General features: G+C 54.5%; 3 protein-coding genes across 3 annotated transcripts; 2 read left to right on the top strand and 1 right to left on the bottom strand.

Annotated features, from left to right (window-relative positions):
- Nucleotides 1-6,138: 6,138 nt before the first annotated feature.
- Nucleotides 6,139-7,807, top strand: YOS9 (Protein OS-9; the record flags this gene model as incomplete). The annotated part of the gene is made up of 2 exons (XM_053194972.2): nucleotides 6,139-6,237; nucleotides 6,353-7,807. The coding sequence occupies 2 exons, from the start codon at nucleotides 6,139-6,141 to the stop codon at nucleotides 7,805-7,807; spliced, it is 1,554 nt and encodes a 517-aa protein (XP_053047543.2).
- A 6,723-nt stretch (nucleotides 7,808-14,530) lies between these two features.
- Nucleotides 14,531-16,940, top strand: N0V96_006504 (uncharacterized protein; the record flags this gene model as incomplete). The annotated part of the gene is made up of 3 exons (XM_053194973.2): nucleotides 14,531-14,561; nucleotides 14,609-15,278; nucleotides 15,362-16,940. 3 exons carry the CDS (start codon nucleotides 14,531-14,533, stop codon nucleotides 16,938-16,940), a joined length of 2,280 nt encoding a protein of 759 aa, XP_053047544.2.
- Nucleotides 16,941-19,318: 2,378 nt separating this feature from the next.
- On the bottom strand, nucleotides 19,319-21,076 carry N0V96_006505 (uncharacterized protein; the record flags this gene model as incomplete). Its single annotated transcript, XM_053194974.2, has 1 exon — nucleotides 19,319-21,076. One exon carries the CDS (start codon nucleotides 21,074-21,076, stop codon nucleotides 19,319-19,321), a length of 1,758 nt encoding a protein of 585 aa, XP_053047545.2.
- Nucleotides 21,077-21,658: the final 582 nt, after the last annotated feature.

The raw sequence follows: 21,658 nt of genomic DNA on the forward strand, positions 1-21,658 counted from the left end.
TTTTGTCGAGCCAAGCCCATGCCTGGCGACCTAATCTGATTGATCTCCAAGTCTGGACCAGGGACGGGGGGATCGGAAGAGACTCCGGGCATACAATCCCCCAAGACAACCATTACCAAGACTCACACAACACGCAGCAGAACGCGGGATGTTTGATGCACCACCAGTCCCAAGAGAAAAAGCAAAATTTCAATATGACGGCAGAGGGTTTTTTGTATGTTGCTTGGAATTCCCGACTCAAGGGGGCACGGCGGGGGCGTGGTATCTTAGTGCGATGCTTGCTCAGCCCGAGGAATAAGAAACTCCAACAGAGACAAATTCGTCATTGTAGGTCGACACTTGTGACGTTGGGGGGCACAGGCAGGCAGATCACCACCTCCTTCGGGCCCTTTTAGGCTTCATCCATCCACGCATCTTGTTGCGCACCGACATGCGGCTTGCCGTGGGCCCACGGGCACTTACACATGGAGATGACAGAGGCAAGAAGGAAAAGAGTTGAATGTGCGATGTCTACTGTGCAGTATTCCCACAAACCCTTTCCCTCCCGCGTCGTGCCAGTGCCCATGCCATGCCATGTCATGCCACCCCATGCCTCGGCGCACCCACGGACGCAGCCTCCTCCATGATGTTCAGGCACGATATCCCATCACGGGCATGTCTCCCTGGCTCCCTTTTTTTTTTGGTGTGGTCGGTCGTTGAGTGATTGCTATGGCCAAGGAGATCGTATTTGATGGGCAACCATCGTCAACGACACATTTACTGCGGTCTATGCCTCTTCTCGAAGCGGCAATGATGTGACGCGCTCTGGATCTGGACCCCAGACGCCCGGATGCTGGCTGACCACCACCACTTAGTCCGCCATCCGTTGCCTTTGTATCACATCACGTTGACATCCCATTCGATGGAATTTACAAAGATGCAAGTAGGAAAGCAAAACATTGCAAGATCTAACAAAGTCGAAAAAACGCCTAACCAGTAAAAACATGGCCTGTCGAGCGTTGGCTTGCATGCGGCTTGCAGACTCGTGAGGGAGACAGCAACGCTGTAAACGACCACACGGCGGCCATGGGCACATCGCATTCCATCAGCCCAATCCCCATCCCATGCACAACACCCACAAGTGACGCCGGCCGAATCTGTCTCTTGTGCTGTGGTTGACGATACGGATGACGGTCACTGGACGCATCTCATCCCCATCCCCATCCCCAGTGGCATCGAGTGGTATTTTGGTGGCATCCAATGTGATGCATTGGCGATGTTGGTCCAATCGACAGCGTTTGCCTCGTTTTCGAGGAGTACGTACCTCTCTCTCTCTCTCGACCTTGCGGTACCACTGGTACGTAGTTCCCTCCAGTCATCACTGGACAGCGTTGGAGAACCCCCCACACTAGACCGCCATCAGCGCCGATTTCCTTCCATCATCCGCTGGCAAATCAGACGCTAGTGAAGGATTAGGTACTGGCATCCACTGAAGAGCTTCTCTGTATCCGTATAGACAGCATTCTGCCCAGTGAGCGAGATGAAGTGGTCCACGACTCCACGATGCACACTGCAGCTGTGGCTCTCTTCTGAGTCCCTGTGTCTCATTTTCTACAACTTGGAAGTTCCCCAAAGTTACAGATCCCCAGCTTCGATCCCCACTTTTGGCCGTCTCCAGCTTTGACGAATCACAGCTCGTCCACGTAGCTCCAAAAGAAGACTAGCGTCACAGGGCGAAGCTCGATTGGCTACGGCTTGTTCCCGCAAAGTGAGGCTGCCGCCCCGCCGGCTCCGACGATTGGCTCTTTGCCTTCGGGGGAAAAAAGAGACCCGGTACGTACCTGTCCTTTTCCTCCTCCTCCCGTCCTCCTCTTCCTGAATCCTCGTCTTCCCCCTCCACCAACTGTGCAAGTCCATCACCATCCATGGAGCATGGCGGCATGGCCACTCCCTACACGGCCAGTCTGAGTCTCGTCTCGTCTCATCTGCCCAGGTGTGCCAGACCTTCCCCTCCACTCGAATGAACTCTCTCGCTCGTGACCGACCCGTTCCTGGGGCCATGGAACGTGCAAGTGCCAGTTCTCTCTCCAGTCTCCATCATCACGGCATCGCCCTCACCTAGCGTCATCTCCTTCATCTCGCAACTCCGTCTACACAGTCACCTAATCTTGGCTACCATGATCCATCGGCATTGCATAGATTCAGATGCCAATTTGTCAAAACGTAACGCCGCACGCGCGAACCGCAGCGGGTCCCTTTCCACGTCTCCATTCTCATGGCCCATGGAATCTGGAATTTCCAATATCTGGGAACATCACGAAGGAACTGACCAGCCAAGCCAAACATTTCAAGTCTCCATACCAAATCCCACCTCCAAAAGAAGCTTGGGATCGTCCCGCACCACATCTCGCAACAGCTCCGCCTCGAGGGATCATCGCTGTTGATCCTCTTCGGCTACTTCCAGCTGCTCGAGCTGAATTGGGTCCCTTTTCCCTCCAGGGGCCCCAAACCATCAGCCCGCCCACAGCATGCACCGTAACCCCCCAAGGAAGCCCCCAGCCAGAAGCCATTAGTTGGCAGAAACCCGCAAAGTCTCTCTTACCGCCGGGAGAGTCTGGGAGACAGAGAGATGAGGTGTCATCAACCGCGACCCTCCTTGTAGATGGACCGGTGGCCCAAGCATCTCTGTGACAATCTCCCGTCATCAGACGGCTTCTGGCATTACGGGTGGGGGGTGTCCCCGGCAGGTCCGGGTCGTTCTCCCCAATTCCCCCCCTACCGTCCCCTCACCATCCCAATCCCAAGGTTTGGTGTATTGTTTCCATCTTCTCACCTTTCCCAGTTGGATGGCAGCTTCTGAACGCTGGAGACTGGAGCTGCCCAGAACAAGTTGCCAGAGGCTCTAGTGTATTGCAGATCTGCACTCCGTTTGTCGAACCCTCACCAAACTCTGTTCTGTATCTCGCCAGTCCCTACGGATACAAGCGGCGCCCGCTGAACCCTGCACAACTGCGCGCGACTCAGGGCAAGCCAGCGAGATGCCCGTTTATGACAATCACAGAGCAAAGGACTGACCGCAGTTTGCAACGGATTGGGTACGAATACTGACACGATACGACAATGCACAAGTGGGTTATTTCCTTGTATCTCATTTTCCCCCACGATGCCAATGTTTCCCATCTCGCTTTCGCCGTCGCTTCTAGACTGTCTCACGAATACCACGCTACGACCTATTGAGTACGGGAGTACTCCGTATGGGCGGTGACACTTCATTATCGCCGAAACTGCGCTTACCGCCAAGGATCATCAAAATCATCAATCTTATTAGCCATTTCACCTTGACTCCCTTTGGAAAGAAAGCAAAGAAAACTCCATGAATATCAATTGGACGGATAGCCATCGGCCCTTTGGGTGCAACACCAGCAGAACTCAATCCTCGTAGTGGAATGGCGCCAACTTCTGCCACTCTTGGCACGGCATGCCTTCCAAAGTTCCAAGACTCAGATCCAAATCTGTTTGCCAAAGTTCCATCTCAAGTTCTCAAAGTTCCCTTTCGCCAAGCAACGAAGCTCATCAGTCGTTTCTTCTGTGCGGCGGCTGTGCCAGACACAAGAGGAAGAAAAGAAAATGACATGACACCAAAAGCCCAAGCAAACGTCGGCATGGCATGGCACTCGCATGGCCTGTCTTTCAACTTGATATCTCAAATCAGTACCCACTGCCGAGTGGGCTGAATTATCGTGTGTCTTGAACGGCTTCTGGCATGACACGGCCCATTTCGGTGAGATTCGAGAGAAACTAAGAGAGGGGTAACACCATCAATATCCTACCTTGCCAAACCATCCACCCATCCAACCATTCACACGGGAGGAGACATATACACAAGGCATACGGAGTAGTCCCTAGAAAACTTGAATAGCCTGCCGCCGCTAGGACTCCTTCTTTCCTTACAATCGTCTGCCGTCATCCAATCCGGGACGGCATGAAGACGCGCCTTGGCTTTAACTGCCCAGGGAGCAGATTCATGCCTTCTTCCCTCAAGAGGCTGCGTCCGAGAGCGAACTGTCAACTATGAATTTCTGGAAAGTCTGTACCATACAGCGTCCCTTTCGGATCGCCGAATGGGCATCCGTGCTCTACTCGGCCCCGAGCCGCATCGCATCGCATCGCATCGCAGTGATACCACAACCACCCGCATCCGCATGGCGTAGCGTATCGGCATGCCACCTACTCTTTCACAGACGCAGACGATGCGGATACCACACACACACAATATCTTTGCTGCGTGGTACTTTACCGCACCGCGGCGCAGCGCCGACGTCTGATAGGAGCTTTGTCGGATTCCTTTTGTTGTTCATCTGTTTCGCTTTCTCTTTCCCACCCCGGTCGGTCGCGGCTGACTGGTGTCATGTAAGTCGAGCCTGCAGGAGGAGTGCTGCCTAGTAGCCTGCCGCGATGTTTGGCCTCCTCCGATCACGCGCGGCACGGACGATGCTGTCGGTTCTGCGTGCTGCGGTCAGCATTCTTCTACCATGGACAGCCAATAGACGGGCTTGTCTAGAGGTTTTAGTTTTAGATGTGGCGGCAGCGTGCGGGCAAGAAAAGTACGCTGCGGGATCTGCGCGTGTTGGTCCCTGTCCAGACCGGCGACGGTATAACTGCGCGCGAGTGGCGGGCATGTCGCCGATACCGCGGCGACGATGTATCTTCCAGTACTGGACCGATGCCTTCAATGTTCTTGACAGTGCGGGTTTGAGCTTGGCGGGATGATGTTGAGCCTCAGTGATAAGCCATGATAGTCGCCGCCTTTAGTTACATCTTTGAAGCCTGAGGGCGTAGAATGTGCTACCGCTCACCGTGAAAAGGAGATTCCCAGATACCAACTGGAGAATTTTGATACAGAATCTTAGCTATGGGAGTCTTCATAGCAATTTTAACGCCACCGGAGGTAATCTGGCGCCCTATATCCCTCGTGCCTAGTCGGGACGGGCCTTCCTGTAACTGCGAACTTAGCTATGCCTAGACGTAGAGACTTGGAAAGTATATCCGCTATCATTGAATCTAAATACATGATGCTTTCATGGTCAATACTATACAGTCTTTGCAGCAAAATAGCCATTACGCACCAAACAGTTGTGCGCTTGATAGACAGAATACCCGGTCGTTCGCGTTACTTGGATAGAGGCGCCTAGGCAATAAGTCTCCCGCGAGATTTGAGAGGATAGCCGGATAACCCAAAGCACTAATTTACATGTGACTCGAGACCTGTCAACGAGATATAAGATACCATACATTATTTGTATTCCGGGCAGGTAGCCTCTGGCTTGTTGTTTCTGAAGACGGTGGCTGTGAATATAGCGCTGTTAGGCGGCGTGGTTCGCCAGCCTCGCCCGACGAATCATGATGGCCCCCCGAAGGAAGAGAGGCGGGGTTGATGACAGACAACACAGCATTTTCACTGCAATTTGAACTCTTCTCAAGTGATTCGTACTCACTCGCAGCGCAGTGAAACATCAACAACTCCATCATACATCTGCTGAAGTTAGCTTCATATGGCCAAAATCGGACATGTGCATGGCCCCAAAAAAGCTGGAATCACTGAGCAAACTATGAGAAGAACTCATTGAAGACAGGTCAGTACCCAGCTGGCTCTTGTTGTACCCTTGAATCTGGATTTTGGCGGTTGATATGAATAACCAACTTACAACCTCAACCATGATGCAAGTTGCTGTTAAACCGTGTCAATTGTCATTATAATCGAAGTATAAAACGAACATCTATATGAACTGAGAACCTCTGTCTACAGCACGGATTATGACTTGATATTCCATTTAAACAATTGCGCAACATATTCTGCAGAGATACGACCGTAATTGGCATTCCATAGTCCTCAAGGTGGTTGTTCTTGACGTCCACTAATAGCATCGCGGCACGTGACCGTCTTCGTTATCGGCGCATCCCCACCGGCAAAACACCGGCGATCCTATCTCGGCGGAACCCTGCTGTATGTAGATGACACCTGTGAGCTACGGAACCAGGGCAACCAATGCGCGGCGCGATTGTCTAAGCAGCTTCAAGGTGGCCACACGAGCAACGGCGCCTTCCCACCACAACTTCGATTATCTCTGCATGTGAGCGAACCTTCATTCATACGGCACGATGCGCCGTTTCAATCTACTTTTGCTGGCCACGGCTCAGCTGTGCCGGGCTCGTCATCCTGGCTTTAGTATCCACGATGACCTCGTGGCATATCCCCAGGTTCGTCCGATCCCAAGGAGTTCTAGGGAAGCTCTGGTAGGCAAACTGACAATGAGTGCGCGCGCAGTACGAGATAGTCTTTTCGGAATCATACATATTAGAACACGAAGCGCAGGCGTTATTGGACCGCACGAATCCGCATTCTGCCTACTCGGCCGAGTTCTCAACAGCTTCCGACGTCTCCCAGAACGTCCGAGAGGCCACCGACGCCGACAATGGCCGCACCTCTGAGGTCTTTGAGCGATACGAGCTCATGAACACGGCTGACTTGAAGTACCTCTGCTCAATACCCATCCTGGAGCCCCAGACTCCCGAGAATCACACGGCGACGGAGCTCGCGAAGCAGGAGGAGGCACGCGAGCTGGCAAAGGCCTCGGCGCACGGCTGGGAGCTGCTGGACGAGCTGGACGGCAATTGCTTGTACTTCATGTCAGGCTGGTGGAGCTACAGCTTCTGCTACAACCGCGAGATTACCCAGTTTCACGCCCTCCCGACGGTCCCCAACGGGCAGCCGCCCGTCCGCGACCCCCACACGGCCGAGTACGTCCTCGGCAGGGTACAGAAGTCACCTAGCCAGCGACAAGGCCAAGAGCAGCAACAGCAGCAGACGACAAAGTCGGGAGACCCTCCCGCGAACACGGATCTGCAGATTAAGGGAGACCAGCGGTATCTCGTGCAAAAGATGGAAGGCGGCACTGTCTGCGACCTGACGGGCCGCGACCGGACGATCGAGGTGCAGTACCACTGTGTGCCGGGCACGAAGGGGGACCGCATCGGCTGGATCAAGGAAGTCACCACATGCGCCTACCTTATGGTCGTCAACACGCCGCGCTTGTGCGACGACGTCGCCTTCCTCCCGCCGAGGGCCACGAGCGCGAACCCAATTAGCTGCCAGCTTATCCTCCCCTCCGACGATCCCGCCGCTCAGGCCGAATGGCATCGCCGGAAGACCTTAGAGGCTGAAGAGTCCATGGTCGGCAAACAGGAGGGTGCTGCCGCGACAGACGAGGAAGAGGCGGCAGAACTCCTGAAGCAGGCCCAGCAAGATCCCAACGTGCGAGACAAGGCCCAAAAGGGCGTCAACGTGGGTGGAGTCATTGTTGGTGCGCGAAACGTGCTCGGCGATGCGGACGAGGAGGGCAAGCCGCCGACAAAGCTCTCGCCACCGCGCAGCTACCTGCCCGGACGCGGCCACGGCCCGCTGGTCGAGATTATTGCCAGCGCCAAGAGCAAAGCCGAAGGAGGTGCGACGGAGATGCTCGACGATGACGAGCTCAAGAAGCTGGATCTGAGTCCGGAGCTCGTCGAGGAGATGCGGGCTGAGCTGGAGCGCATCGCCGGGGACAAGGGCTGGAAGCTCGAGGTGGTGGAGCAGCCGGGCGCGCAGAGAGAAATCCAGGGCATTGTTGACCACGGCTCTGACAGCGAGGACGGCGAGGAGGCCAAGGGCAAGAGGAAGAAGAAGGTTGTGGAGGGGGGGAAGAAGACGCAGCAAAAGGGTCAGAAGCAGGACAAGCAGGATCAACAGCAGGAGGGCAGCGAAGAGCAGTTCTTCAAGGAGGAGCTGTAGTGATGCCCTCCCCTGATTTGATGGTCTAGCATTGGCGTTTGTAACGTTTTCTTGTATTGATACGCTGAATGAATACGGAGGACCATGCATTGGCTCTCATGCTATCGAGGGTCTCTTGAACTGCACACGTCTTTCTTTACGGGTTACTACTTGTCTCTATCATTTGACGAATGCGTAACCGAATGAACTCTCTCAAGTACCTTGCTCATTCGGTCCTCAGGCTTATTCAGTTGTGGGAGTTATTCGGTTCTCCGACCTGTTCGGCTCTGAAACTGTTCGGCTCTGAAACTGTTCGGTTTTCAGCCTGTTCGGTTCTCAAACCATCCGGCAAACTATTCCGGTGCTCAAATTATGAGACTATGCTGATGAATGATTAAACCAATCTGCTCCCTCGGGCAGCAATCGGACTTGTCGGAAACTATACGATCAGTGGCAACAATTTGCAACATGGCAGCACGTGGACTCGACCCGAGGCGGTATTCACTCAGCGGGCGTCGAATAGAAATCACTGGCAAGGCAGGCAAATGTTAACTTCTCTCGATCTAATGGCCACGTCGGACTTGGAAGCCATTCGATGTTACACCCCGACTCGGTATCCCGTTCAACCCAACGGGATCCCGAAACGGCAATGTTTTGGACCACTTCTTGGTTAGCTAGACTCGACTGGATCCACAATAGCTGGACTGTTATGATCTTCAGGGTCATGGTGTCGACTGCCGTCCTTCACGGATCTCAATGAGGTCTGGTTTGATCGCGGGTCTAGGCCACTATCTCGATGCTTTGTTATGTGAGGAACTGACAGGGATGTTGGCAACTTCACTACATATAGTTCATATGAAGCAGCCTCGTGCAAAACCGTACCTATCTGCATTAATAACTGGAGACCGAGGAATGTAACGGTCAAATGCATCTTGTTGAGCTGTTGAATATCACCTTCCACGATCAACCCTACAGAACACAAATGAACGAGCCAAACCCTCGGTGCTAATATGCATGGAATATGAACTCCGCTCTGTCCTCTCTGCGGAGACCAACGTTCATATCTCGTCTCGAGCAACGCCGAGACTTCTGCCCACAGCAATGCTTGGCTTTGCAGATAATCTGATTACTCGAGATCCCGCGGCTTCCATGGCATGGTCGTCCGCGGTACAACGTGATTACATTCCCGCCGGACTACCACCGTGACCGGACTGGAGTTGTTTATTCGGAAAGTCACGTCCGGGACCTGCCGGGTTTCCTGGAGATCATAGCTATTGCCAATCGATACCTCAGATCCTGCCCTGACTATTGAAGTTGATAGAGGAAGGCGGGAGGTGGTAACGGAAGGTGTCCCTTTGCTAGGAAGGCACCATCCGACAATGGAAGGACGGGGCATCCCACTTACCGGACCGGAGGGCGGCACCGGCATGACCTCCTTCCGAGACGTGGGAGGAAGGCATCCCCGCCGGGGCGTGACCTTCCCTTTGCTCCGTCCAAAGGAAGGTACGCAAACACGTGCTCATTGCTCAGCCTGTCAGTGTGAGTGAGGCAGGCACCGGTAGCCAGACATCACTGCGTCTCCTGCCGACGCCGTAAACGTTGACAAATAGTACATGGGAGTTGAGGCAGAATATCTGCGATCTGCACATCTCTGACTTTTCTCTCTTCATCCCCAATCTCGGCCCAAATTTCAGTCGTGATCCATCGCCATGGCTAGCCCGCCCCCCTCGCAAACTCCCTCAGACTCCCTCAGCCCTCTTCCCCGGTATCCGGGACTGGCTCCGGGACAAGCTGCCATTCGAAGATTTTCAGCCAACCCTACCAAACCCTGATGGAGAGTTTTCTTTGTTTTGATGAGGCAGAGAATCCGGAGGAGGCGGAGTTACATCGTAAGTGATTGGAACACGTATGCTTCCTTGTATCTTGGCTCCTGAGTCCTTTCATCATCTACCTGCCTGGGCAGTTCAGGCTGTTGAGCTGTTTGTCGCAGATTAGACTTCTAATGGTCATATCGCAAGTGCCCTGAGTACGAGGAAACCTGTGCAAGCTAGCAACGTCAAATGCCCACACTGCATACGACTTGTCGTTTTCGCCTTGACCTCTCGTCGCCCGTCGCATTGCCTGCCGCCCCGTGCACTACCTTACCGCTTGGCAGCCACTAAGTTCTTGATCCTTGGCGGGCAGGCAGTGCTTAGCGTCCTCGAGTTTCTCTCTATCAATCGCAGCTAGAGCCTACAGTAGACCCGATACGCCCCAACAACACAACTCAACTCGGACGGAGACAGTCTTCAGACTTTGAAGAGTCAACCCTGAAGTCTTGGCTTCGACTTCTGCTGTCTAGTCTATTTGGGGCCCAGCCAAGATGTCACGTCTTAAGCTTCTCCAGGATCTTGAAATGACTTTGGAATTGATAATTCAAGGGCATAACCATTCTGCTGGGACAGGTTCTTCGGCATCGTCGGTTCAGGGGCACGCCGCACGCACATTGCACTACCAACTTCGCGGAGTCTCCCTTTCGGAGTCACCTACCGGCCATGATTGCAACATCAACTCAAAGTCGGCACTTGCAAGGCTCAGCAAAATGGGATCGGCACTTTTCCCCTGCGCCTGTCGTATATGCTAGAAGTTTCACTAAACCACCCGACTGCCGATTCGCTATCGTTTCTGGGTGCGGGCCGTGGGCTGCTGCTCCTGAGTCCTCATCAACTGAGTTGGATCGTTGATATGGCCAACCATTGACGAAGCCCGTTACTCCGACCTTTACTTACCTACCATCTCGGACATAGACTTCTATCCGGCGTCCGAAGCCATACTCGGGCTTGTTATTGTAGCCTTGTAGGTCTCAACACAGGTTCGAGATACTATTGCCTGGCAAGGATGGCTTGCCAGTATCATATGCTTTCGGGTCGCCATGTGTATAAGCCACGGATGCGTCGTCCGAAGGTCGGGCTGTTCAATTGTTCAACCGACAAATTTATCCACCCGACCCAAGGCCCTGGCACGCCCCTCGAAATGCAACCTCTTGGTAAGGAGTGATATTGCAGACAAGGTGAATGTGGATTTGAGTGGAGGGCACATTGGGCGGCAGCGCCCGTTGACAAAGTTTATGCTCCGATTGAGCTAGTCTAGGCGATATTGCCAGCTGGAAGAGATTTCCGGCTGCCCATTGTTCATGACAACTTCGACTGGGCAGCAGCATAGAGAGTTCCAGCCAAGTGGATAGGACGACAAAGCGTCAATCCTACAACCTGCCCCTTGCAACTTGCAAGCAGAAACATCACGCCCTCGTTCCGGGTCGGCTCGGGAGCACACCGACAACCCCTTTGACGGCGTACGTATGTCGGTCGGCCGGCGTTTTCGGCCGGCGTCCCTATCTCGACTTCCTCGACCAAGAATAGGCGGACCAGTTAACGAAGCCGCATGCCAGTTCCTCATGTTGGGTCCTGATCATCACCTTGGGTCAGGACCGTTCAGGAGATTCTCCCCGAGTCCGGTATCCACTTTTCTACACTCAAGTCTCTCGGCGCCGTTGGAAGAGGAAACGCCAAGGACATCGCCGAGTCCATCATCGACACCACTGATCTTCTCGGCCTTGCTGGGAGCACGTACCAGCGGCCAGGACTCCGTACTATACTCCGTACTTGTCGAGTAAATCATCAAGTCAGTGCTTTGCCTCGCAGGGCGGATGAGGTCCGCGCGCGCCGCTCTTGACAACGCTCCCGATCAACCGTAGGTAACCGTGAACCCATTGGCGATATTACCTTCAGAGCACCCATCGGGGACTCCGGGACTCGATATTGGTTTCGAAATAGACCCCAACTTCTTTGCAACGCTATGATACCAAGCTTTTGACACCACTGTCGTCCAAGACTGATTGACATTCGAGCTGGGCGATCCCTGTCTTGTCTTTACAGTTCGATGAGCCACCTCCGCATCATGTCAGGGGCCGTTGATATGGATGCCGCCGGCATCAGAGCAATTTCCCTGAATCGGATCGTTCTGGAATGTTCAGGACCCCGGAAACCCCTCATTTGAGCACGTACAAGATTTTGACAGCTGCAAATCGACAGGCATTGAGTCGTAGTAGACGGGGATAGATCGTCGACCCTATATCGTCTACAAACCGCCTCAACCGCGCAAATTGCATCGAGTCGCTATGCATGCAAGGTATACAGTGATGGTCAGGAAGCCTGTCTGGGAAGTTCCGCATTCGACTCGAGTTTTGGACATCTGATGCAACGCGAACGCGCGCTTTTGGTTGCGGACCCCGGAGGCTCTGTCGATGGCCACGTACATTCCAACAAAAACGGCATGATGCGGCAACCCCAGACCAGACCATAACAAAGTCCCAGGCATGCAGTCGTATCTGGACCGTGAAGTGATTCAAAGGTCTCGGGGACTGGTTCCCGGAACGAGGTCGAAACGTGGCATGGTAAGCAGAGTTTGGGCACCCGAGGAGAGAATTAAGCATCTTGGATCTCTGGAGCTCGAGTCGAGCTTGAGTCCCTGACGCTGGAGTCAACGCAGACGCAGCCCACGACGCGGTTGCCCCGGGGCTCCCTGGCTGGCCGTCACGAACAAAGCTCGCACATGTGGTCCATAACGGCGGGGATGGTGCCTGCGGTTAGCTCCGCTCGGCGGTACTCAGTGGAGGATTTTGATGGAGCTTGGCATGAGCGGGCGGATGCCGGGCACGTCTCCAGGAGCCAGACAAATGGCTCCGTTCGCAGAGGGGCCGGAATAGCGCCGCAAATCATTTTGATCCAAAATAGCTGCAGGTCCCTGGCAAACTTGGGACTGAAGAAGCTCAGGTTCAGCTGAAGCCCCAAACGAGAGAAGGGTTACCAACAAGGGGGCAACACGGACTCGAACGTCTTGGACTGACGACTTATTTGTTCCCTCGTTTCTTCTGGCCATTTGCCTTATTTTGAGCCGTTGCCTTGCCGTTCCGTTGTGCAGCTCATCCGAAGTTGATTGGCCTCGAACTCTTTTCCCCCGCACATCTCCAAGGTCATCCGTCGATTTGGTCCAAGGTCATCATCAGATCGATCTTTCTTCTCAACTTCTTCTTTCATCAGCTGACTCACAAGACGACCACCTCACACGACATTTTACTTCAGCTCTACTACCTTACTATTACTTACCTTGGTACGCACGCAGTATACCTCACTCAGAACGGATACAGAAACGGCAGCAAACCCTCCTTTTGCTCGTGGCCGCCCCTCACTCATCCTTTTCCCCCCTTCTCTCTCTCCGCTTCTCATTCGCCTTGAACTGTCGTTTCTTTTTTCCCCGCATTTGCACAGGCAAGCCGCAAGCTGCACGCCGCACCGCACCGCACGCCGCACGCGCAACGAAAGACGAGAAAGGAAAATAGACAGACCACTGGACGTCCAGACGAGACGAGACAAGACTGGACAGAAGCTGGACTGGACAGGACAAGACAGGACAGGACAAGACCGGCAGCCGATCCCGACGGTCATTTGAGCAGACATCGGACACGGAGTGAAAACCTAAGCAGCAACCAACACCTTCATGCGCTAGCGACGACCAACAAGACAACCCCCCGACGCCATCCCACCAGCTAGCTACCGACACCTCGACTGATGAGGCGAGGACAGACGAGACGCTACCTCCGCTACGCTATCCGTACATACATTTCCTCCTCCGTACCCTACGTACCTCACCTCACAGCTAGGCCACACCTTACCGACCCTACCTTACCTTAGCTTCCTTCCCCTTCCCCTTCCCTTGCCGGTGAGGGGCTGAGGCGGCCGAGAGTGGACTGGAACTGTCTTTTTGACCGGGGGGAGGCTGGGCTGCAGCACTGTCCGAGTCGAGGCTTGTTGCTCCACGACAGTTCTGCTTCTGGCACTGCACTGCTTTTCTGCTGGACTGCGACAAATCATCACTCCACCGCGAAATCTCTCGCTCAAACTCTTTAACGGCCGTCACCCCTGTGACAAGAGTCCTGAGCCTGTCTCTGCCCTCTCCCTTCTCTCGACTGTTCCCTTATTCTTATTGCGTCATGTTTTGAGTGATGGACGACACAGATTCCGCGAGAAATGCTGCGAGCAGAGCAGGCTCTGCAGAAGTGAAGGCCGAGTCACCAGGCGCGACCACTACCGCCGCCACTCCCAAGAGCCAGCAGCAGCACCACCACCAACAGCAACAGTCAGCGCCGCCAAAGAGGACCGTATGCGATCACTGTCGAAGGAGAAGTATGCTGTTCCACTTCTCTCACGTTACTATTATCGTCGTATCTCAATTTGCATCCCCTGCCGTCCGTCCGTCGCATTCATGAACTTTCGTGCGATTCTCCCTCTTCCCAGCAGTCTGCCGCCCGGGCAGTCCATCTGTCGGCTTCATGGTACCACCATCCCGCCTTAGCTACTGCTGCTGATGCTGCTGCTGACGTTGACGTTGCTTGCTGCACGTCATCAGCATCTTCATATCCATCACCAAGAACCGTTCATTTCATGTCCGCAACTCACGTCTCTTGCCACGTCTTTCATTCTTCTCGTTTCTCATACGATGGAGCTCATGAGAACTAACTGGCCATAGGAATCCGTTGCGATGGCAAGTTCCCTTGTGAGCAATGCGTGCATGCTTCACTCACCTGCAAGCGCGAACATGTCCCCAAGAAGAGAGGACCGAAACGCGGCCATGGACGGGTCATAAATGAGTTACGCGCCCGGGAATCGTCCCAAGGAAAGCAGCAATCAAAAGTCCAGAAACCTTTCAATGCAGAAACTGCGCTCGAGAGTCCTACAGAGTATGTGCGGCGTCGATTATCAGCAGCATGCCCGCCGCTGAACCTAGACAGCGTCGACATTGGGATGAGCGGTAGCGACCTCGGCGAAGCGACATCTCAACATTCGTCCAACGCGTCCGCAGCATCGACCCCGCCGAGCTTTTGGGCCGCCGTCACCTCGAACCCAGGACACAGCAATGTACCGGAGCCCAGAGGCATCTTCTCGAGCGATGAACTACGACCGAGAACGCGGAGCTATTTCCACATGATTCCCCAGCTGGTCGAGCTATACTACGAGCACATTTACCCCATCATGCCCCTCATCTACATGCCGACCGTCCGCGAAACGATTAACCGACCCATGACGCCGAGCGAGAAGAACCTGATCTACGCCCTGTGCGCCTTAACGTCGATGCATATGTCTGGTAAAAGCATCGGTGCGCCTGGACCTACGTCTTGGGAGGTTGTCGGTCGCTTCTTCCTTGACGAAACCATTTCTACGAGGCAGACGTACGACTTTCTCGAGGATTTGTCCCTGTCCGCCGTGATTTCGTCGTTTTACCTGAGCACATCCTTCTTTGAGATCAACCAATCGCGCAAATCGTGGTACTACCTCCGGGAAGCGTTGACCAACGCACAGGACCTAGGACTCCAGGACGACTCAACATACTACGGGCTGAGTCGCGAGGAAACGTTATGTCGGCAGAGGGTTTTCTGGATCCTCTTCGTAACGGAAAGGTTAGTGACAACCGGCTACTGGGCTACGCCAACGTACAATGTGATGCCACAACCGATATACTAACGTATCCTGTGCAACATAGGTCTTTTGCGATTCTCCGCAATAAGCCGATTACGTTCAAGAGAACACCGTCGCTACCAACAACGCGGCATCCCTACGAAGGCCCCGATATTCATGCCGGTTTTTTGCAGCTCGTTTCATCCTACACTCCTCTGGACGAATCGTTCGTGACGGCTTGGAATGAGGGGTCTGATCCCCGCGTCAGCGCAACAACGTTTTTGGCTCTGCAAAACCTTCTCTCCCTCCCTCCCGCGTTTCTCCGCCCCCATGGGCGATCATCACCACCAACCCAGCCTCATGGACAGCTAATGGGTTCCTATGGTTCAACGTCAGCCTCGAGAGATGCTGGGGCACCAGAGCCGACAGATATTCAGAAAGCCGATTTGCTCATCACGCAACAATGGCTTCGACTGATTGTGTGGCAGTCGTCGATGAGGCAAGGCCTTCTGAGTTGGACCAACCCGGCCGACTCAGGAGGTGGGGTATCATCGGGCAGCGGTGTCGGCGGTGGGAACAGCATGTGTTTCTCATTTCCTCTGACAGTTGCACGCGATACAGCCTCGATCTTATCAAGCTTGCCTAGCAAAGCTGTTGAGGTCCACGGAATGGGTATCATGGAGAAGATTTTCGAAATCGGAACCTGGTGCGTTAATGTCTTAGGGGCATGCGAAAGTGTTGGCTTCTCCACTGCCATGGACTTTACGTCAGGCGATATGGGTGTTCTGGGCAGCGGTCGAAAAGGGGCGAGTTTGGACCCGATCGAGTTCTTTGTGCGTACGCTGAGTGCAAGCGACAACTCCCGGAAACAATTCGCTGAGAAGCTACTCACCGCTGCCGGCGAGAACCCGGGAAGTATGAGGACACAACTCAGCCCCGCCATGTCTGGTATGAGTTCAGCCGCCGCGGCGATGATTGCCGCGGGTCAGGCGCACCAAATGATGGAACAAGGCTGGGGGCAAGTCGGTCAACAAAGAGGGAGCGTTGTGGGCGAAGTCTTCGACGACAACGAGGAGAACAATGGCAATAACCAGCAGCAGCAACAGCAGCAGCAACAACAACAACAACAAAGGCTAGACCTCGGAAGTAACTCAATGCACCATCCTTCCACTATACCAAGCATGGGACTGGGAATCGACCTCGGGTCCGATCGCTTGACTGGTGGCATGGGTGGAGTCGATATGGACGCAAGCAGTGTCGATCTCATGAGCCCACTAGGCCTTACTCGAAGCAACACCTCCGATATGGCAGCGATGGGCATGCCCGTATATGACACAGCCTGGAGCCCTAGCAGTGGTGGGACGGGGCCGCGAGAATACCCAGAGCATAATTCTGGACCTTATACCAACCAACGTGAAGGAGCCCAAGGCTACCCCGATATGGGGAACGGTATGTTGATGCACGATCGGATGGCAACCGGTACCGGCGGTCCCATGGGAGGCCCCGTTGGCGGGGAGAATCCTGGTATGGACCCGCGGCAGCAGCAGCAACATCAACAGCAACAACATCAAGGGGATAATGTCGGTTATGACGGACGGAGACCGGAGGACAAGAACGGTGGATACCCAAGTGGCGGCAGGGTCGGTCTATGGTTAGGGACATGACGAGCCTGTTGCCACGTTGTTTGATGTTTGACGTTGGACAGACAGGTGGATGCTCTAGACCAAAGTAGGTCGGATGTACTCATACTTCAACACAATTGGATAGGAAAAGGGAATAGGACTGGGCGGGCGTGAACTGGGAGCATTTGCACAATCGGAACTAGGGTTTTGCGTCGGCCACGGTTTATTGTCTATTGGCAATCCGGGCAATGCTGGTGTTCATAGCTACCGTTTGCACGCTGGATGGCGTGTTGCAGCTGACCTAGGTGTTTGGTGACCCTTTGGGTGGGTTCGGACTCGGCGGCTTTCTACGCGTACATGTATATACCTCTGGTGGTGACATTGGATGAAAAGTCTCACCAATATACCTACTGTAATCACTCCACCTCTTTTCTCAATTCATTGACCTGCGTGCGCCTTTCCGGGTAGTTCCACATCCCGCTGTCAAAAGTAGGATGCCTCCGCGAGTGTGGAGAAGTGCCGGCCGACGCGGGGCCCGGGTATCCGGCAGCAGAATGAAGGGGGATATGCAACCTGCGGGCGAAAGAGCTCGGACCCGGTTGTTGCAGGACTTTGCAGCAGTGTTACGGCGCAGTCTTCTGACTCTTCTTGACTCTTTGTTGTTCTCGAAGGATGCGAAACCTTGTCAAGATCTCCCCCAAGCATGAAATACGGATAGATGAGCTTTCTTTTTACTTTGCTCGTCACGAGGGCAATAATTGCCGATCTGACCCCCCCAGCTTGTAGAGGTGTCGGGGCCCTTTGCTTTATTTGGAAGAAAGGTCAGGAAATTGCTCGCTTGTTCCAACTTTTACACAGTAGCGTCCGCCCTCTCCTCCAGTTCCTGAGATACCTTACCTGTGCGCATGCAGCATCGTTGAAAAGCTTGGCCACGCCACTTGCCTAACGAGGTAATAAGATTGTCCACATTAACAAGTTCCGGAGACCGCACCGGAGACCGCACTGGAGACCGGGGGGGTTAGGGGATGGTATATTGAATTCGATTCGACTTGATTTGATTTGGATGATGGCAACGTCGGCGGCGGCAGATTTGGCTTCGATGCCGCTGCAGCATAACGTCTGCATCGCGACGGGGCGGTTACGGCTGCGGCCCGTGGAGGCGGGTGATTTACGTGCGATTCATCGGATGAGGTTGGATTCTGAGGTTATGCGATATATGTATGAATCACATAACCTTCGTTTTCGATATATCCTCCATTTCGTCTCATCCCACCGCATCCCATCCCATCCAAATTAACAAGATTTAGTTTTTTCGGGTCATTTCTGTTGCTTCTACGTGGCTTCTAGATTGTTTGATCTGACCTATGTTGGGTCTGATCTGATCTGATATTAATGCAATTGAATTGTACAGGCCCGGCGTCGAGACTGTGGTTGTCGCGGAGGAGAGTCGACGGAGTATCGAGAGGGTACGACTCATGATGAAGGAGGGAGGGTTCTCATTTGCTGTTACGCAAAACAAACACCCGACAGATGAACCAACCAGTAGTAAAGCCGATAACGACACCGACGTGAATGAGGCATCATTGGAGACGGGCGTCATTGGCTTCATCGGCATCACGAGCCCGCCGCAGATATTCTACATTTTCCAACGCGAGTCTTGGGGGATGGGGTACGCCACCGAGGCGCTGCGGGCGTTTGTAGAGGCGTATTGGACTCGACAAAGAGGTTCCGACGGGACGGAATGCGGACCCGACGGCGGACGGAGATTCTCTTCGAGACGGGAGGGCAGCAGTGAGGTAGGAGGGGGAAGATGGCATGGAGAAGAAAAAGGAGAAGGATTTGGGGACGTGTTGTTGGAGGCGCATGTCCATGATGGAAACGTGGGCAGTGAAACGGTGCTGCGGAGGTGCGGGTTTGAGTTTGCGTGGGAGACGGTCACGTCTGCGCATGGACGGGACGATGTTAGGTGTATGGTGTATCGAATAGAGCGGCCAATGGCTTGAGGGCTGAAGGGTCTCGATTGAGGACGATGTCACGTACCGCCGGGTTCACTACGATGGTGCTAAAGGCTCAAATGTTTGGGTTGCATGACGAGAGCGTCTCTGGGGCTTTCTCTCACTCTCTTTCTGTCTTTGGTCTCTCTATGTTTTTGTCGTGTCCAGGCGTCATGTATGCCTAGTAAACTTTTCCTCCTGACTTCTAATAGCGAAAACCCATCGTCTATACCGAAAACGCCGGCCACCAATGCCTCCAGATGTATGTCTGTATCCCAGGTATACGAATCCCCGTATTTCCCCGTCGTAGACAGTTGTATGAGGGTATCAAAAGTTATGTAGTGCTGCTGTAAACAAGCTCAGAATGTGCCTCCCCAGATAAGAAGACTGAGAAGTCAAGACAGAGGGCTGTGAACGTGTGATGATCTAGAAACGTCCACCACGTCTTCCACCGCCGCGGCCGCCTCCACCGCCTCCACCTCCACGGCCGCCAGAGCCAGCGGGACGGCCTTCACCACCACCGCCACCGCCGCCGCCGCCGCCGCGGTGTCCGTGACGGCTCTTGGGCGCATCAGGAATAACGACCAAGCCTCTGGTTCCGCGGAGACCCATCTTGCCAATGGTGCTCTTCTGGATCGCGGGCGTCTCGGGGCAGGCAAGCGCATCACGGGCAAAAGTGTTGCCCTCAGCAACAAGCTGATCCTTGTCCCACTTCAGAGGCTTCATCCAGTTCTTGTAGTAGCCAAGCCAAGCCTGGTAGATCTTGGCCTTTTGCGCCTCGTCGATGCGCTTCTCTGCAATGTCGTACACTGCCTCAGCGGATGAGAGGTCGGCGGGACGGGTTTGGAAAGTGATCTCCTTGAGGGTCCATTGCGGGAAGAAGCCCTCGACCTCGGCAACAATGAAGATGCCACGGCCCTCGGCGCCGGCGCGGGCGGTACGGCCGAGACGGTGGATGTAGGACTCCTTATCGGCGGGAATGCCGACCTGGAACACGGAGGTGACGCCGGGGAAGTCCATGCCGCGGGCAATAACATCTGTGGCAACGAGAATGCCGGACTTAGAGTCGCGGTAGTCGTTGGTGGTCTTTGTACGCTTGCTCTGTGAGATACGGGAGTGCAGGACAGCGGTGGGGGGCATGCCGGGCACGTTGGCGAGAACATCGCCGTAGAAGTCGGCGAGTGCGGCCGTGGGAGCGAAGATGATGGCCTTGAAGGTGTCCGGGCCAACGTGGGCGGCCTCCTCGCGAATAGCACCGACCATGGCGGGGGCGACGGCGGCGAACGTGGGCACTTTGATGAGGTGCTGGGGCACACGCTCGTGAGTGTTTGCCTCGCCAGCCGGGATGGTGGAGATGAACTTGTAGCCCTGAGAGAGGACGAGGCCGGCGACCTGCTCGACGTGGGAGGCGATGGTAGCTGAGAAGAGCATACCCTGGCGGTTGGTCTTTGTCTTATCGGGAAGAGCGCGGACGATGTCCTTGAGGGCGGGCATGAAGCCCATATCGAGGAGGCGGTCGGCTTCGTCAAGGACGAGAGTGTCGAGGTGGCGGAAGGCGTCCTTGATGTACTCGTTCGACATGTGGTCAATGAGACGGCCGGGGGTGGCAATGAGAATATCACAGCCGTTGAGAATCTGCTTCTCCTCGCGGTCTTTGTTGGTGCCACCAATGGCGATGCATACGCGGTATTGCTTGAGGCGCTGGAGGAGGGCCTCGGCCTCCTTGGCGATCTGCATAGCAAGCTCGCGGGTAGGGGAGATGACGAGCAGGGAGATTCCGGCGCCGCGACCGCGGTTGTTCGCGATGAGAGTCTGTATGGCGGGGAGGAGGAAGGCAATCGTCTTGCCGGTGCCGGTCTTCGCCTGTACGAGGCAGTCACCGCGCTTGGGAGGGAGGAGCTCGCCCAGGGTAGCGGCCTGAACGGGCATCATGTGGTCGAACTTCAGATCTTGGGTGATGGCCTGGACGAGAGACTGGTCAACGCCGGCCATATCGACGAATCTCGGTGTGTCTTGAGGGACAGGCTCGGTGAGAGGCGGCGCCGTTGCTTGGGCGGCTGCTGTTGCTGATGCTACCGGGGCCGACGCGGGCTGGCCCGATCTGGGAGACTCGTTGTACGGCGCATCGCGGCGGTCGCGTCGGGGACCGCGCTTCTGGTTCGAACCTCTTCCTCTGCGATCCATGATGTCGGGATTTTTGGGAGCTCTTTGATTTTTGTCCTCAAACGGCGAAGAATCGTAGGCGCCGTGGTGAAGAGGGAGTGATGTTGATTGGAAAATTTCCTGGAACAAGCAGGGACCTGACGAAACTGCTCTCACCTAAGCCTAGCGTATCTCTGATAAGCAGCGGCAGAAAGAGCGATAAGAGTTTAGGGGTCCTACGCATCTGCTCACACCGCCCGACTCACTCTGCCCCTCCCCCGCTTCAATGGAGTTCCTTATCTTACCTAAGCATGTATGCCCCCCCCTGCTCCTCTATCGTTCATTGGGGACTGCATACAGGAAATTGAGAATGGTACATCAACTCTATATTGAGACAAGGATTCAATACACATCAGGGAGAAATTATGAGTAGATTCACACTGCTAGCCTCCGGTCGGGATTGGAGTTTTGGGGTGGATGGGGGGGTAATGTATGTGTCAGGTCGTAAGATTCCTAGTATCCTGACGTTGGATGACACCTCCCCGAGGCCTCAGCAATTGCCAAAGTGTGGTCATCGCCCCATAACCAAAAAAGTAGAAAAAAAAGTTTTCTTTTTTTTTTTTT

Source organism: Colletotrichum fioriniae, assembly GCF_027942845.1.
Source record: "Colletotrichum fioriniae strain IMI 355084 chromosome Unknown scaffold_7, whole genome shotgun sequence".
NCBI lineage: Eukaryota > Fungi > Ascomycota > Sordariomycetes > Glomerellales > Glomerellaceae > Colletotrichum > Colletotrichum fioriniae.